The sequence below is a fragment of the Zeus faber genome, assembly GCF_960531495.2.
Source record: "Zeus faber genome assembly, chromosome: 15".
Classification (NCBI taxonomy): Eukaryota; Metazoa; Chordata; class Actinopteri; order Zeiformes; family Zeidae; genus Zeus; species Zeus faber.
This window is the reverse complement of record NC_137194.1, coordinates 1,551,777-1,569,800: the sequence shown is the minus strand read 5'-3', so window position 1 is coordinate 1,569,800 and position 18,024 is coordinate 1,551,777. Positions and strand designations below refer to the sequence as shown.

At 44.9% G+C, this 18,024-nt stretch overlaps 1 protein-coding gene across 1 annotated transcript; it reads right to left on the bottom strand.

The window, feature by feature from the left end:
• Window positions 1-2,083: 2,083 nt before the first annotated feature.
• On the bottom strand, window positions 2,084-13,734 carry ptk6b (PTK6 protein tyrosine kinase 6b; the record flags this gene model as incomplete). The annotated part of the gene is made up of 8 exons (XM_080014482.1): window positions 2,084-2,265; window positions 3,484-3,637; window positions 6,090-6,271; window positions 6,519-6,680; window positions 7,828-7,993; window positions 9,304-9,464; window positions 11,841-11,962; window positions 13,367-13,734. The coding sequence occupies 8 exons, from the start codon at window positions 13,732-13,734 to the stop codon at window positions 2,084-2,086; spliced, it is 1,497 nt and encodes a 498-aa protein (XP_079870608.1).
• Window positions 13,735-18,024: the final 4,290 nt, after the last annotated feature.

Here is an 18,024-nt window from a genome sequence, read left to right as displayed (position 1 = left end):
CAGTTTGGTGGAAAAGTGAGAGAGGCCAGATTGAGATGGTTTGGACACGTGTGGAGGAGAGAAGAGAGTTACATTGGGAGGAGGAGGCTGAGGGTGGAGCTGCCAGGCAAGAGGAAAAGAGGAAGCCAAAGAGAAGCTTGATGGAGGTGCTGAGGGAGGACATGCAGGTGGGTGGTGTCAGGGAGGAAGATGCAGAACAGAAGGTGTTGGAGGCAGATGATCCGCTGTAGCCACCACTAACGGGAGCAGCCGAAAAAAAAAGAAAATATTATAATATTATTATATGATTATATTATTATATTATTCGATTATTTATACTATAATATTATTATATGAATATATTATTTTTACAGACAGTCCTGTGATTCATGTGTTTTTAATGCTGTTTGTTCCTTTGTTTTCTTTTTGCTGTAAAGTGGGAACCATGTGTCTCTACAGCCCGCTGGCGGTTAACTGCGGTTACTACAACACTGGATCAAGACAGGCAAAACCACAAAAAATACATTGAAATGAGTAGACAACAAAAACAAATAAAAACAAGCTCAAGAAACACAGTGGGTGAGTGGGTGTGGTATAAGTCCATTATCAGCCGTCGACTTTTCGGCGTAGATTGTTGTACGTCCACAGGTCTATGAGCGTTAAACGGTTGAAGGGTGCTGAGCACCACACACTGTTTTCAAAACACACTCAGCAGCAACATCCAGGTTCAGGAGGCGTGGGACAACCTCGGTGACAAGCATCAAACCATAACTTTATTTATACCTTTATTTATATTTATTTCTATTAACACAAAGCGGCTGACATTCAGAACCAAAATACCATGTGGATTTGGTACATGCATCCAGGATGGAGAAATGACCCCACACACACACACACACACACACACACACACACACACACACACACACACACTCACACTCACACTCACACTCACACTCACACTCACACTCACACTCACACTCACACACATACACATACACATACACATACACATACACATACACATACACATACACATACACATACACACACACACACATCCTAGAAAAATTCTTACGAACCGTTCTGGTCCCAAAGGCAGGCTGAGGAAACACAGAATATTAAACCATGAAAGAGGACCTTTTATGAGAAAGTTGCTTTTTAATTTGGGTGTGATGCACTAACAACACTGTGAAACAACAACAACACCGTCCGTGTGTTGTGAGCTGCCTGTTTCACTAAACATGTCCTCAAACAAAGCCTCCACATTTGCAACCCCTTCCTACGTCATTTAGGGCTTCAGTAGAACTACAACCGCCCTCCATCTGGGTAACTCCGCCCACAGCTAGAAAATAACAAGCACAAATCTTTTAAAAGGAAGAGGAATCAATACCAACGCTCTGTGAAGAAACGGCAGACGATGGAAATGTAAGTATTTAAAAAATAATTCTGCTGTTTCTTTCTCAAACAAGAAAAATAAAAAACGACACGGTAGATCGACTGTAGGCTGCGGCGCGCCACCCGCTGTGCCTTTCTCCAAACAGAAGCAATAAAAACAGTGTAGTAGAGGAACTAGGGGCCTCAGGAGGGAGGCTCCACCCACAGAAACACAGCGTCAGGAACAGGATGCTTTAGAGGCATGTTACAATGACTAGAATGCATCACCTGAGTGGTACTTCCAGCAAAGCACTTGAACATGTTTTGGGAGCTGAGACCTGTATGAACTAGTTGTAAAGGAACATAATACATCCTCTTCAAATCATGACAGTGAATTTTTAAGGCCACAAGGTATGACTTTGGGTTGAAAAGTACAGTACTTCAAAAAGGCTCATTTTTTTGTTCTTTCAGTAGTCTCTCTCTCTCTCTCTCTCTCTCTCTCTCTCTCTCTCTCTCTCTCTCTCTCTCTCTCTCTCTCTCTCTCTCTCTCTCTCTCTCTCTCTCTCTCTCTCTCTCTCTCTCTCTCTCTCTCTCTCTCTCTCTCTCTCTCTCTCTCTCTCTCTATATATATATATATATATATATATATACATATATATATATATATATATACATATATTATTCCTTAATCACCATTACTGGAAGCGTCTTCGCTGGCCACCGCCCATCACACCAGGTTGTAGCGGCTCAGAGAGAGCTGCCTCCACAGTTTGCTGAAGTTGGGCCGCTCCTCCGGGTCATTGCTCCAGCATTGCATCATGATGTCGTACAGTAAATTGGGGCAGTTGGGTGGAGCCGGCATCCGGTAACCTCTGGAAACCTGCCGGTACACTTCCTGGTTGCTGTGGGCTGGATGATGGGAAAGAGTTTTTTAAAAATATATATACAGAAGAAGATGTAAATATTAATATATATATACACGGTATATACATGTATATACATGTATATACATGTATATATATATATATATATATATATATATATATATACAGTGCTACCTTGATTTTACGAGTGCACTAACATACGAGTTTTCCAAGTTACGAGCCGACGTTTCATTGATTTGCGAGCAAAAATGTGAGTTAGGAGGAGCGAGCTTCAGGTGCCGCCGCTGGAGGGCGTGGCCAGCGAATGCGGCCACATCATGTGGTGACCTGAGCGTGGAAGCAGCTCTTTTTTGTTTTGTGCTCACGTTTTGTGCTTTTTGTGCAGTAATTTTGCCAACCTTTTTTTTCTAACCATGGGTCCTAAGGTAGTAAGTGCTGAGAAGAAGAAGCGGATGATGTCCATTGAATTAAAGCATGAAATCATAGCCAAAGTGAATTAAAAAAAAATATATATATAAATTGTAGTAATTAAGTTCAGCAATAACATGCAGCAACTCTGCCCAACACCTCCGCCAGCATCTTCCGTTAGTCCAAGTCGTCTGATCTCCAAGGTAAATACAGTTTTTAAAACCAGTTGATTTCTTTACATTCTCTTTTATTATGTTTTATTATGTTTTATTATGTTTTATTATGTTATTTTACATTGTTTGTTATCTATAAATACATTTTTCTTATTTAAAAACACATAAAAAAAAAATTGGTGGTTTTTGGGGCTGGAACGGATGAGTGGCATTTCAATTCATTTCAATGGGGAAAATTGATTTGCTATACGAGCAGATTGAAGTACGAGCTCTGTCACAGAACCAATTAAACCCCTCAAAGTACCACTGTATACATATACACAGACATTTATACTGTATGTATATACTGTATATATACAGTATATGTATATATACAGTATATGTGTATATATATATCCACAGTATATGATTATATATATACACACAGAATATGTGTATATGTATATAAATGTACAGTATATGTGTATACAGTATATACAGTATATGTGTATATATACTGTATATATACATTAAAATGAGTATATCTGTATATTTTCACAGTATATACAGTATATATCCACACATATATACAGTATATGTGTGTATATATATATATATATATACAGTATATGTGTGTATATACAGTATATATATGTAAACATAAACAGGTTGTGCCCACTGACCTGGGTATGGCATTGCTCCGTGGGTGACGATTTCATACAGCAGGATCCCAAAGGACCAAACATCTGACTTGATGGAGAACTTTCCGTGGCTGATGGCCTCCGGCGCGCACCACTTGTAGGGGATCTTCGTGTCTGCGGTGATGTAGAAGGGCTCCTGGGTGGAGGGAGGCGGGGGGGGGGGCAGAGGGGTGGATGGAATGGGTCAAGCAGAGGGTTCTTGATGTATATACAGTATACATACAGTACACACTACATGGCCATGTGAACATCCCAACACCACTCTTCTGGGATGGCATCCACACGGCTGCAGGGATTAGCTCCCATTCAGACACAAGAGCACGGCTGAGGTCAGGCACTGATGTTGACGTTCTAGTTCATCTCAAGGCGTCGGATGGGGTTCAGGCCTGGGCTCTGTGCAGACCGGTCCTTCCACACCAGAGCACTAAACCATTTCTTCATGGACCTCGCTTTATGTTGTGCTGGAACCGAACAGGGCCCTCTCTAAACTGTGGCCACAAAATTTGAAGCGCATAATCATCTAGAATGTCATCAGTTGCTCAGCCATAGAAACCAAGTCCATGAAGCTCGATCCTTGCGGTCCCTGTGCTGACGTATCTGTGGTGAGTGTTGTAACTGAGGGCAGACCATGTTTCAGCACTGGGCGGTCCTGTTCTGGGGGTTCCAGTTCACAATCGGCAGGGCAGGAAGTTGAGGAACCGATTTGCTGGAAAGGTGACATCCATTGAAAGTCACAGCAGATGTTGCTGCACAGCTGTACGTTTGATTTGATGCACATGTTAGTAATGGATGTGGCTGAATTAGCCAAACCCATTAATTAGAAGGAGTGTCCACATACTTGGCTATGTAGTGTAGTGCATCTTATCTTGTCTTATATTCAGCTCCACTAATCAGAAATGATCTCAAGTGTCAAGTCTATTGATCCCTTTGTATCAGCTTGATTGATCTATGCCAAACTATTACATTTTTAAACCATTACATTAAATTAGTGGAGCCATTCTTACCTAATCCCAAAGGTGACCCACCGCAGCAAAACCTGCATTGTCGCACATTTCTAAAATGGCCAGGAACAGCCAAATAAGTAGAAAAAACCTTTCTAGAAGGAAAATTAGATTTTTCCAGAGCTGTGTTCCTTTGTGGTTTTTTTTAATCTCGCAACAAATTTTCAAAGCCAAGTTTGATTTCTAAATAATAGAAAAGTGTTGAACTGTGGAGTTAAATATTCGCGTTATATTACATGGGGAAACACAGTTCACTTACCGAGACGCTGAACAGCGCTGAACAACGCAGATTGATGGTTTCCATTAAAGCGAGTGTCCAGGTGAAGATCATTCCTCCATGTTCCATGTGATGTCAAGTTACAATGTGGAACCGTTTTGAGAGAGTTCAACCTTTAAATCATACTACTTTTACAAACACATGGAGACATCATTGTGGAGGGGGCGTGTACAAACTTACACCACTGAATAAGTAATGCTGACATCACTTCTGTAAACAAGATGAGGATCCTTCGGTTTCACTTGTCTGTGAAAACTTCAGTCTCCATGTTGTTATGGATGAGGAGAAGCGGGTGGAGGAAGCTCTGAATCATATCGCGGACCTTAATCTGAGCAGCTCGTTCTGGACTTCATTTTCCGTTATAATAGTCAGTTCCCAGACAGCGATGCTGAATCTGGTAGCGGTGTTATCCCAGACTTGGAGCACATTTCAAACAGCGGATTACAACCTGAATGTGACGATGAAACAGAATATTTTCAAGAACCACCGGAGGAGCCCGACGACAAGCCCGTTTTTTTTACAACGGAAGCAGTTGATGACGTGAAGAAGTCGGTTGAGGTTGGTGATGCAGATTATGAACAAGTAGCAATGCACAAGATTCTTAAGTTTACCTGCAAATGCAGCCAGGGACCAAAATTAAATGAAAAGAGGCCCCAAACAGGCTCTCAGGGTGTAGCTGGGGTAGGGTTTGGGTTAGCCCTCATAATAACTCTAACAACTTTGAAGATATTTGGCATACACACATTCATATAAAATAAATGACACACTGATGCTGATATACAGAGGCTCATATTATTGATAGACTCTACATTTTGTTGTGTTGTCCGCACTTTAAAACTCCTAAATAATTCCACTATTATAAAACATGTATATTCTTAGTGTTAAATGAAAGCCTTTTTAAAAACAAAATATTTTGTGTGTCGATGATGCTGTTCAACATTCCCTAAAAACACAAGAACAATGCAGAGATTGCCCCATTCAGCAGGGTGTCAAGTCCCCATTCAGCAGGGTGTCAAGTGGTCATGTGACAAGTAGCCATGCGGCTCTGTTGGTCCTCCAACTATTTGCATTCTGGGAGCTGACTGAATTAAGCCAAGTGTTGGGAAAACTTTGAAGGTGATTATCTCAGAAACACAGTTTGCCACACCCTTGTCATTAACAAGCCATAGCTTTAGAAATATTTGCTTTATTTGCACAAGTGACACTTAGTTTTGAAGCTCTGATTCTCCACTTTCAACTGATGCGGAAAAAAGTCAAAAGCCACCAAATGTACCTAAAGTCTGCAGTGGGTCACAAAGCTCTGCGTTCACCTTGACAATCCTGGCCAGGCCAAAGTCGGCCACCTTGCAGATGTAGTTCTCCCCCACCAGCACGTTGCGAGCCGCCAGGTCCCGGTGGATGCTCTTCTGCTCCTCCAGGTACGACATCCCATCAGCCACCTGGGTAGCCATGTCCACTAGGGAGGTCAGGTCCAGCCCTGCCCCCTCTGGGCCTGCAGTAGGCAGGCAGACAGACAGACAGACAGACAGACAGACAGACAGATTTTAAAATTAATAAAAATATATTATATTTATTTATAATTATATCATATATATATCATATTTCAGTACATTTTATTATTAACAGTTTATTATTGTTATTCTATCATATCCTGCGCACACACACACACACACACACACACACACACACACACACACACACACACACACACTCGCACCCTCGCACGCACACCTCCACACCTCGCAGGAAGTTGAGCAGGTTGCCTTTCTCCATCAGCTCGGTGATGATGTAGTACGGAGCGGAGGCCGTGCAGATGGCGAACAGCGAGATGAGGTGACGGTGACGAAGACCCTTGAGGATCTCGACCTCCCTGTGGAACTCTGCGTGGTTCAGCTCAGAGTCTGACCAGAGATATTCCAAAAAAAAGACAAGTTGATACTTTATTAATCCCACATTCGGGGTTCTTCTGCGGCTACGGTGCTTTAGGCTCAGGATGTTCTTGCAGCTGTGGGGTGCCTGAGCGGCGACGGGGCTTGAGGGTGGCTGCAAAGCCTTTCTGCTGCTCAGAGGCATCATGATACGTTTCTGACCTCATACACCAGAACGAACAATCCTCTAGTTAACTTCAAGGCTTTTTGCATATTTCCCTTATCATGTTTCAATTTTTATTCTTATTATGTTCTCTATCTGTTTCTGTCTACAGAAAAACAAAAATGGCAGTCGACCTCAGAATTACCTTGAAAATCAAAAAATGTGAAAATATATAAAAAACCTCAGAATAAACAATAAACAATGAAGATATTTTAAAAATATCTTCATTTTTTATCTTATCTTATACACCTAATTACAAACAATAAATATAAATATAAAAAGAAACAAAATCAACAAAGACAACTTAAAAAAAAGAAGACAAAAGTTGGCCATGTATACAGTATAAACCTAAAAACTAACTACAAGATAGGTCAGATAGATTTTCCAAGCACAATAAACCAAAAAAAAAATTAGAACAACAATGAAATCACAGAGATGTCACCTGGAATCCTCCATTAAATCACACCTAGTTTCAGTTCCACCTGCGACAGGAACCACACTGGAACTTCCTCTTCACAAAACCTGGTTTTGCTTGAGTCTTTTCCATGAGTCGATCTCTATATTGTTCTTAAATGTTGCTTTAATTATATATATATATATATATATATATATATATATATATATATATATGCTGTATATGCTGTATATACTGTATATATATATAGATTTTTTTTCAGCTACCCACTGAAAACCAGGTCAAATTCCTTGTATGTGTAAGCATATTTGGCCAATAAAGCCTGTTTCTGATTCAGATTCTAAACATACTTAGCCTCAAAACCCCATAAAATGCAATTAAGACACATGTTACAGAGTCAAGGTTTAGACAATGGAGAAGAGGTAGTAAAATGATCCCAGGTATAGTTCAAATTAGGATAAAATATCCTCTGATTACCATGATTTTATTGTTTGTTTCAGCCCTAGTTCTGCCTGTGTTTTGTTGAGGAAGATCGTTTTCACCGTTTTTGATGATCTTGATGGCGACGTTGATACGGCCCTTCCAGAGCCCCCTGTAGACCTCAGCAAAGTACCCACTGCCGAGCTGCTCCTTCAGCGTAAACTCCTCCTTGGGGAGCTCCCAGTCGATGGCTGTGATGTGAGACAGGTCCGGGGGCTGCGGCTCCCTCTGGTGGAGGGTGCAGGGGGAAGACACATTCAACCAGATCAGCTCCAGAGTGTCCCAGAGAGACCCAGGGAGTTCCACCCAGCGTCTCTCCTCTATAGAGCTAGGAGACAGTCTCGAACCTAGGAGACCAACCAAGAGCTAGGAGACCATCTGGGAGACAGTGTAGGAGCTAGGAGACAGCCTAGGAGCTAGGAGACCATCTAAGAGCTAGGAGACCATCTGGGAGACAGTCCAGGAGATGATCTACGAGCTAGGAGACAGTCTAGGAGCTAGGAGACAGTCTAGGAGCTGGGAGACCACCTTGGAGCTAGGAGACCATTAAAGAGCTAGGACACCATCTGGGAGACAGTCTAGGGGACGGCCGACAAGCTAGGACACAGTCCAGGAGCTAGGAGACAGTCTAGGAGCTAGGAGACAGTCTAGAGGCGAGGACACCATCTGGGAGACAGTCAAGGGGATGGTCTACGAGCTAGGAGACAGTCTAGCAGCTAGGACACAGTCTAGAAGTTAGGACACCATCTGGGAGACAGTCAAGGGGATGGTTACATTTACATTACATTTAGTCATTGATCAGACGCTTTTATCCAAAGCCACTTACAATTATTCAAACAGCGACGGACGCAGCCATCAGGAGCAATGAGGGGTTAAGTGTCTTGCTCAAGGACACTACAGCATGCTAGCAGGAGGAGCCTGGGATCCAACCAGCAACCTTTAGATCACTAGACCACCAGCTCTACCGCCTGAGCTACCATCCCCATAATGGTCTAATGGATGGTCTACGAGGTAGGACACAGTCTAGGAGCTAGGAGACAGTCTAGGAGCTAGGAGGCCGCCTAGGATCTAGGAGACCATCCAAGAGCTAGGAGACCATCTGGAAGACAGTCTAGGAGACAGTCTAGGAGCTAGGAGACCATCTCCTCGACTAGGTTCCTAGGTTTGAACCTACATCAACATGGAGAAGTCTACCACGCATGCACACAAACACACACACCCACCCACCCACCCACCCACCCACCCACCCACCCACCCACACACACACACACACACACACACACACACACACACACACACACACACACACACACACACACACACACACACACACACACACACACACACACACACACACACACACACAGGTGTGTTGACCACACTCCAAAACTATTTTAAACACAATGACAGAAAAAGTGATTTTCTGTGGTTCATTATTATTTTCACAATTCCAGAGACAATGAAAGGAGGAAGAGAAAGGATAGTGCAACATCTGCAACACACACACATGCACGCACACACACACACAGGCTGCCCACCCGGCCGCAGGGCTCCCCCAGGCGGTCCCCGGTGCACAGGTCGTGTTCTTGGTAGTGCTCCACCAGGTCGATCAGCGAGCTGAACCTATCTTCCAGCTCCACGTAGAACCAGCACTCGCTCTGCACCACCTTGAAGTGCTTCACCCGGTCTTCCGACTTCACTGCACACACACACACACACACACACGCACACGCACACGCGCACACACACACACACGCACACAGATGCACACACACGCGCACACGCACACACACACACATACACACATACACACATACGCACACGCACACAGAAAAACATAGAAATATAATAAAGATATAAAAAATAAGTGAATAATACCATAAGAATGGAAATGATAAGTAATAAATACATAGCATTTACATTGTGTTTTATAGACCTCACAAAACTGCATTTAGAGGCACAAAAGGGTAATTATTTACAATCTATTATGTAACACACACACACACACAGACACACACTCATACACCCATATACAGTACACACATAAACTCATACACACACATTCACAGGAACACACTGTGTAATGAGTCCAGAAATTGGGATTACTGAACAAAACCCTCTTTAACCTTTTACAAGCACACACACACACACACACACACACACACACACACACACACACACACACACACACACACACACACACACACACACACACACACACAGTCTTAAAGTCGCAGCCAGAACCACAGAAACACACAACAGGAATAAATGTCAGTATTTTGTGTATCCAACAAACTCCAGCGGTCCAGACGCAGAGACGATGTCTGAAGGCTAAACGATACAAAAGGAGACATGAGGATGGATGAGGAGACATGATGACGGGTGAGGAGACATGAGGACGTATTAGGACGGGTGAGGAGACATGAGGATAGATGAGGACGGGTGAGGACAGATGAGGAGACATGAGGATTGGATTAGGACAGATGAGGAGACATGAGGATGGATGAGGAGACATAAGGACAGGTGAGAAGACATGAGGATTGATGAGTAGACATGAGGATGGATGAGGAGACAAGAGGACGGATGAGGAGACATGAGGACAGATAAGGAGACATGAGGACAGATAAGGAGACATGAGAATGGATGAGAAGACATGATGATTGGACGAGGGCGGATGAGGATAAATGAGGATAAATGAGGTTTGATGAGGAGACATGAGGACAGATGAGGAAACATGAGGACCGATAAGGAGACATGTGGATGGATTAGGACGGCTGAGGAGACATGAAGACGGATGAGGAGACATGAGGACGGATGAGGAGATATGAGAATGGATGAGGAGACATGAGGGCGGGTGGGGAGACATGAGGACGGATGGGGAGACATGAGGACGGATGAGGATACATGAGGACGGATGAGGAGACATGAGGACGGGTGAGGAGACATGAGGATGGATGAGGACAAACAAGGACATGCTTTGTGACATGATCATCCGTCCAAGCATGGTCTCTAGGAAGACATTCAGCCACTCAGCCACACATAGACAGACAACTTGAGGCAATGCTGCGTTTCACCAAACCCTGAAAACTATGACCGGTGACACTCGACGTCTGTGGCACCGCAGGAAGTTCTAAGAACCTTGGGAGGAAGCGTCCCTTTCTTTTGTGTCCGCACTGTGTTTAATTCACCTCATGTTGCCGCTGTGCCGTAGCGAACGACCAAATGTTGCACAGATCCATCCAATAAGTCATTTCGCTGAGCGCCGCGTTCCGCCACAACTGTGTACGCCAATGTTTCATTTTGTTACTTGTGCGCACATGGAAGCAAGTGTAAACAAAGATGGCGGAACCAGGGCGTAGTTTGTGCCGGATCCTGCCCGGACCTCTCAGAGTGGATCCGGCACCTCCGTCCAGCCCCGGTCTTGTTTATTGATGTTTCTGATTGAACGAACCAAATGAAGCCGCGTGCGTCCCGTGCCGCCCCCCACGTGGCGGCTTGACGCCCTCACCTCCTGCGTTCCATGACTTTATTCCTCCCTCGACGGATCGACAACATCTCCGTGTTCCACAGCCCCCCTAACCCTAACCCTAACCCTAACCCTGACCCCAAATCTTTCATCGGATGGATTATTACAACATTTGGCCGTGGGCAACATGAGGTCAATTGAAGGTCACACTACACGGGGTTGAGACGCCCGTTGGTCGTGCATTTTCGGGCCCGACTCTGGAAATTTGTGGGCGATCACAAAATCTGGTAAAAATCGGGCTGAATTTGCGTCGTCTGATCCCGGTATTACTGAAACGAAGAAAACTGTAATATTGACTGTGGCTAACATGTCGAAACTAGACCCTGCATCTATATTTATTAAAGTTAATATTATTTTAATCAATATTATTAGTATTTTTATGATCTATCTATCTGTGTGTGTGTCTGTCTGTCTGTCTGTCTGTGAATGACCAGTACAAGGTGATATTTTAAATCAGGTTTTATATGATTTTGATGCCTCGAAGCAGTCGGGTGGGGTTGGGAGCGGAGGCAGCGAGGTGGACACCGACGCCCCCGGTCCCCGTCTCACCCGACAGGACGTATCCCAGGCCGTCCTTCACGCTGAGCCGCACCAGGAAGGCTCCGTTCTGGTTGTCTGGACTCATCAGGTGTTTCTGAGCCTGGAGGCGGTCCATTGTCCCAAAGAACCACCTGGACCGCGCCACAAAGACACATGGAAAACAACATTACACAAATACATCCCTACATGGAAAACAACATTACACAAATACATCCCTACATGGAAAACAACATTACACAAATACATCCCTACATGGAAAACAACATTACACAAATACATCCCTACATGGAAAACAACATTACACAAATACATCCCTACATGGAAAACAACATTACACAAATACATCCCTACATGGAAAACAACATTACACAAATACAGTGGAACCTCTTCACTATGAGCGGATGATTATTATGACCTATTTTTTTCCTCTTTCTATATCTCTCATGCAGATTACCATCTAAGGGTATCATGGCTCTGTGGAGCCTGACACGGGTCCCATGGGGCTTCTTTGTTTCGTAAAATTAGGAAACGCAGGAATATAAATGCATCTCAAATAAAAACACTGTTTTTATTTGTTTTTGTTTTGGGGAGAAATGGGAAACGGAGACGCGCAGCAGATCGCTGCCTCTCCATGACACGTTCAGCGCAGTGCTCTACACCTGCCTGGTTTACCGATTATAAAAATATATAGAATAGCCGTAGTTTTAAAGAATGAAAGACCCAAAATGAAGCCCGTAAGAGGACTATATATATATATATAATTATTCTATAAGCAAATGATCTGAACAGTATTTGTATAAGAATGATTCTGTCCAAATCTTTTTGATCAATATTGGGGTTGATCGCTGATTATGATGCGAAGCGGTTTCCATTCTGTGTGTGTGTATGTTTATATATATATATATATATATATATATATATATATATATATATATATATACACACACACACACACACACACAGGTTCCACAACAAGTCAATTTTTTGCCTTTAAAAGCAAATATCCTATGTTCGTTCTCCTGCATTTCCAACATGTTAAATTACTTTTGGTATTTATTTTGACTGCTCATCAATGAGCAGCTCCACACCTGTAGGCCTACACCTTCAGAGAGAAGGTGCAGTAGTACTCTATGAAGTATGACGGACACATCATACCACAGTAGTGGACAGGACAGCTGTTTGTACTTTCAACTACATTGAAGAGCCACTACTTAAACACCTTTTTAAGCAGAGGGTCAATACCTATGGTACTGTAAGCCTACTTGTGGTACTTTCACCTTGCAGTCATTTAGTGTCAGGGTATTTCAGGGTAGTTGTACTTTTAGGAAGTAAAAGCTCTGAGGACGTTTACAACTTGTACTATAATACGAATAACATAATACTTCTGACGTAATCTTGGTGTGCAGGTGCTAGAATAACGCACATTTAAAGCCCAGGGGTTAAAAGGTGCCACTGATCTGAGGTCAGATGGTCGTTGTGTCTGCAGAATGAGCTTATGATGGGATGTTTTCAGGGTTCGGGGTGGACGCACTCACAGTTGCCCGTCCACGGACTCGCCCCTCGCCAGGTAGTTGCGCGGCACGATCCCGGTCTCCAGGACGCGGCCGTTCTGCTGGATCTTCTGGGCCTCCCACCAGTCCCCCTCCCGGACCAAGACCTTGAACAGGTCCCCCTCCCGGAAGGACAGCTCGTCCGGGTGCCGGGAGTCGAAGAGCCACAGCGCCGTGTAGATCATGGAGCCCTCCGCGGCGGCGGCGGGGCGCGGAGCGGCGGCCGGCTCCTGGACCTCGCCATCCCGGCCTTCGTCGCTTACATTTCCAGTCCCAGGGTCGCTCTTGTCGCCGCAGATCCGCTCCCACAGTCTTTCCAGACACGGGCAGGCTTTGCGCACAGAGCCACCCATGGAGCACCAGGGACCGCGGCGAGGCTCGGCGCGTCTCCGCTTCCCCGTGCGAAGCTCCGTGCGCTCTGAAGCGCAGGCGGCGGCCGGTTACCGCACCTGTCGGACGGGTGTTGGAATGAGCCCCGATTGAGCCTGGAATGAGCCTGGAATGAGCCTGGAATGAGCCTGGAATGCCAGGAACGACGGAGGAAGCGGAGAGTGTGTCTTTAACAAGCTGAGTCATTTGGTAATGCAACTACTTCCCTGTGCGTAAAAGCGCGGTTGCACCTGTTCCTGTGGGGCCGGAGGTGGAGCTGGTGGAGCTGGAGGATGGTTTGCTGCGAGAACCAAAATTATTCCTTTATTTTTTTTAATTTTTGCAGTGTTGTTGATTTGTTATTGTTATTATAGTGGAGTAAAAGTGGAATATCTCTGAAACTGAATATACTTAGAGAGGACATATTATATATTATACTATATAGTATATTTTATATCACAATATACTCCTTTTAACCAAGTAAATACATGTCTCTGAGGTCCCGAAAACATGTTTTTGGAGTTTCCCCTGAATATTCTAACATTCATTCTAACATGCCCCTAAACCACCCTGTGGGTGGAGCCACTGAGTTCTGCGAGCCAATGGGGTTTGAGCACAAGTCCCAGGTTCTGTGAGCCAATGGGGTTTGAGCTTTACTCCGGGCTCTGTTGTATTTCGCTGTAAACCTTTACTGATTTCACCTCATCATTCCACCAAAATCTGTTTCTGAACAAATTTAAGGTGAAATAATCAATAGCGCAGTTGCTGAACCTTCATCATAGTGGCTCTACAAGGCCTCTTGAAAGGTTTGTTTCCACTTTCACCGCCGTGTCCGAGGAGGGCGGAGCTGGGAGCCCCCCGGGGATACGGGCGGGGCTCGGCGCTTCTTTGTTTCATTCAATAAGGAAAACGTCGGAAAATAAAATAAATACAATAAAATAAATACACCTTTGTCACAGACAGTTGGTATTAATTCCTCTTCCTTTTTAAAGATTTGTGCTGGTAGACACTTGCAGAATGTGATTAAAGGCGCAGTGTCTAGAATTTAGAGAACTGTCTTTGCAGAAATGAAATATAATATTCATAAGTATGTTTTCATTTGTGTATAATGCCATGAAAATAAGAATGGTGGTGTTTCCTGAGAGTGGGACCTTCTTTATCCACACAGGAAGCAGCAACGCTGCACGGAGGCCATCTTGTGCCGCCATGTTTCTACAAGAGCCCAGAACGGACAAACCAAACACTGGCTCTCACGTCTCCTCCACAGAGGCGGCCATGTTGCACGGCCGGGGGGGGGGGGGGTGTTCGGTGAGTTGGGATCTTCAAGCTCACCACTAGACGATGCCACATTCTACACACTGCACCTTTAAAGTGGAAACAGACAACCTCTGAACGCCCCCCCCCCCGAGCGTTTCGTTGGTATCATTGAGACGAGCGACGTCCTCACCGTCGTTCAGAGCGTCCGTGGAAATGATCGACGGCACTTTGGAAACAAGCAAGAAGAAAGAAGAACGTTCGTCAATGGACATTGTCACAACATTACACAGTTAAAAGTAAGTTGTGCGGCACGCGCGACTCGGAAGCGCCTCTGTTGAAAATGGCGAAGGATTGCGTGGCTTGCTTCAGATGTGCTGTTCCTTTAGGCTTTTCATTTCATTTGGTTCAGTTCGTTTGGACGTCGCCGTTTCAGCCAAGTCGAGAGTTGGTTGAGAGATCGCATTCCACCTTGGCCCTTTCTCAATCTGCCTTCTTGTCTGTGCTTGTGTTCTTGTGTGTACTAGTGTTCGTCTGTACTTGTGTTCTTGTGTGTACTTGTGTTCTTGTCTGTACTTGCGTTCTTGTGTGTACTTGTGTTTTTGTCTGTACTTGCGTTCTTGTGTGTACTTGTGAAACGTCATCAGTCGCAGCCCAAGTACTGTTCCAATTCAAAGTCCGCATCAAGCCAAGTCCAGTCCAAATGCCAGGATGTGAACTTGCTCCGCCCATTTTATGGAGGATGCATGGGTGGTGACTTGTGTGGACTTGGGACAGACACGTATCCCACAATGCATTTGGCACCAAGCGGTGGTCATGGTATTGGTCCCTGGGAGTCTGTAATCCCAACTCGAACTTGCCAAGTCTGAACTACCAAGTCCACAACTGATGACTTTGTGTACTTGGTTTTGAGAAGGGGCCTTTGTCTGGTTTGGGACAGCGATCAGGAGCCCTGTCCTCTAACGTCTTCGGGTTAAGCACCGGTTGACGTGTTCCTTTGTGCCGTTGTGCCTTCAATTTCCCGGGAGATGGTCCCCGGTGGCAGCCCGCGATGAGCAGTGACATGGAGGGTTACGGGGAACCGAGCCAAACGCAGATGGTGTCATTATTCTATATCCATTACACTGTGCGATCAACTTGCACTTCATAATGAGAAGTAAAAGTTGCGTATTTCCACTTTAAGCGACAAAGCACTTGTACTCTGTTACTTTCTACCGCCGAACGGATCTGAGAATAAATATTTGTACGTGTTGTGCACCAGGTCCAACTGTGTTCATCATGCTCCTAATAAGTGTGAAAGTGTCTAAACCCGTTTGCGGAGGTGGAAAACCTGGCGTCACAAAGAGAAAAGTTGACCATGTGGATCCGTTGACCAGCCTCAACCCAGAGATCCAACTGTTGGTCGTTGCATGGCTGGAGCCAAAAGATGGAAATAGGATTTTTACTTTCTGGACCGGGAGTTCTCCACCTCTGACGCTTTTTTGGGTTGGGGTTGGCGTTATCCCAAACAAAGCAGTGATCTATTCAATTCTTACAATAAAAAAATCCAGGTATCCTATAAGAAGTTGTGCTCAAATACCTAAGAGGGTTTTTGTGTCTTATGAAAAGTGTTTTAACAAAGCAGTTCCTGGACGTAATAAACGTTCTGACTCCTGTCACTGAACACGACGACCTTTGACCTCTACTCCCTAATCACAGCTCCACGGTCGTGGGATTTCGACGGAAGTGGAAAATCCGGGTTCAGAAAGTAAAAACTCCACTTCGGGATTTCGAGTCAACCATTTTGATTCGCAGATTAGCGTCGACCCAGAGATCCCACCAGCGAGTGGAACCAGCGGATCAGTGCACGCAGGGAGGGAACACAGGGAGACAGATTTTTCACTTTCTGGACCGGGAAACCACAGAATGAATGCGGAACCGGATCCAAATCCAGTCCCGGATCCGGAGCTCCCAAGATCCTACAACCGGAGTGCTGATCCACGTCAGGCCCGTTGGATGGTTCCACGTGGACGGACCGCCGCCATCAAGCAATGCAACCTCTGTATTAACCATTAAAGCTTTCTGGGTCAAAGCTTTGAGAGGGTGGGGAGGTTATCCAGAGATAATGCCGGGCCGTAATCATTTCCCAGGAAGACTTTGGACGATTTAGCACAATAAACAGTTCACTCACTCACGGCGCTGTCCCCAAACATGTACTGTACATACTGTAGGAGCTGGACTGTGGCTCCGGCCGTCGGTGTGACATTCCAGGTTTAGAAAGTAAAAACCCTGCTTCCATGTTTTGGCTCCAGCCGTGCACCAATCAGCCAGTTCCACTTCTGGTGTGATGCTGGTGATGTTGATCCAGATGGTCAGACTCAAAATCCCAGAGTGAGATTTTCCTCTCTCAACACGGACTTTCCACCTCCCGCCTCATCGTCGTTTGTTTTCAGGGGTGGGATCGGATTCGTGCTTCTCTTCCCTCCAGTTCTTCCTTTGTTTTTTATTGGCCCCAAAACCGAAACGGCTCCGGTGGAAACCACAGGGCTCCGCGCGCACATCCCCACTTTGACAAAAACAAAAGCTAAAATACTTTATTGCCTGTGGCGGTGTTGGCGGCGCGCTGCACAAAATGCAGAAGTGAAGGCGGCGTTGTGAGGAGTATGGCTCAAGTTTCCTCACCTGGCGCTTCTCCTCCTGAAACATCATACAAAAAACATATTCAAATGGCATTTTTTTCCAAATTTTTTTTTTTTTTTTTTTTTTTTCCAACAATACCAACTGTAAGATTGAAATTCAATTGAATTGTTTTTGTGGCACAACCCCCCCAAAAAAGTCCGGTCCTCTGTGCAGTCCTGGTGAAGTGAGCGTGGTGTCCTCCATCTTTGTGTTTTTGTTAAGGTCAGCGGCTTGTAGGAACAGTCTGCAGTGTAAACTGATTGATTCCTCGTGTGACTCGTGGATAACTCCGATCAATAACTAATAGTCAGGCCCGTCGTATGACGATGGGTGGAGTGTGATGGAAGGTTTCTCAAGCACTG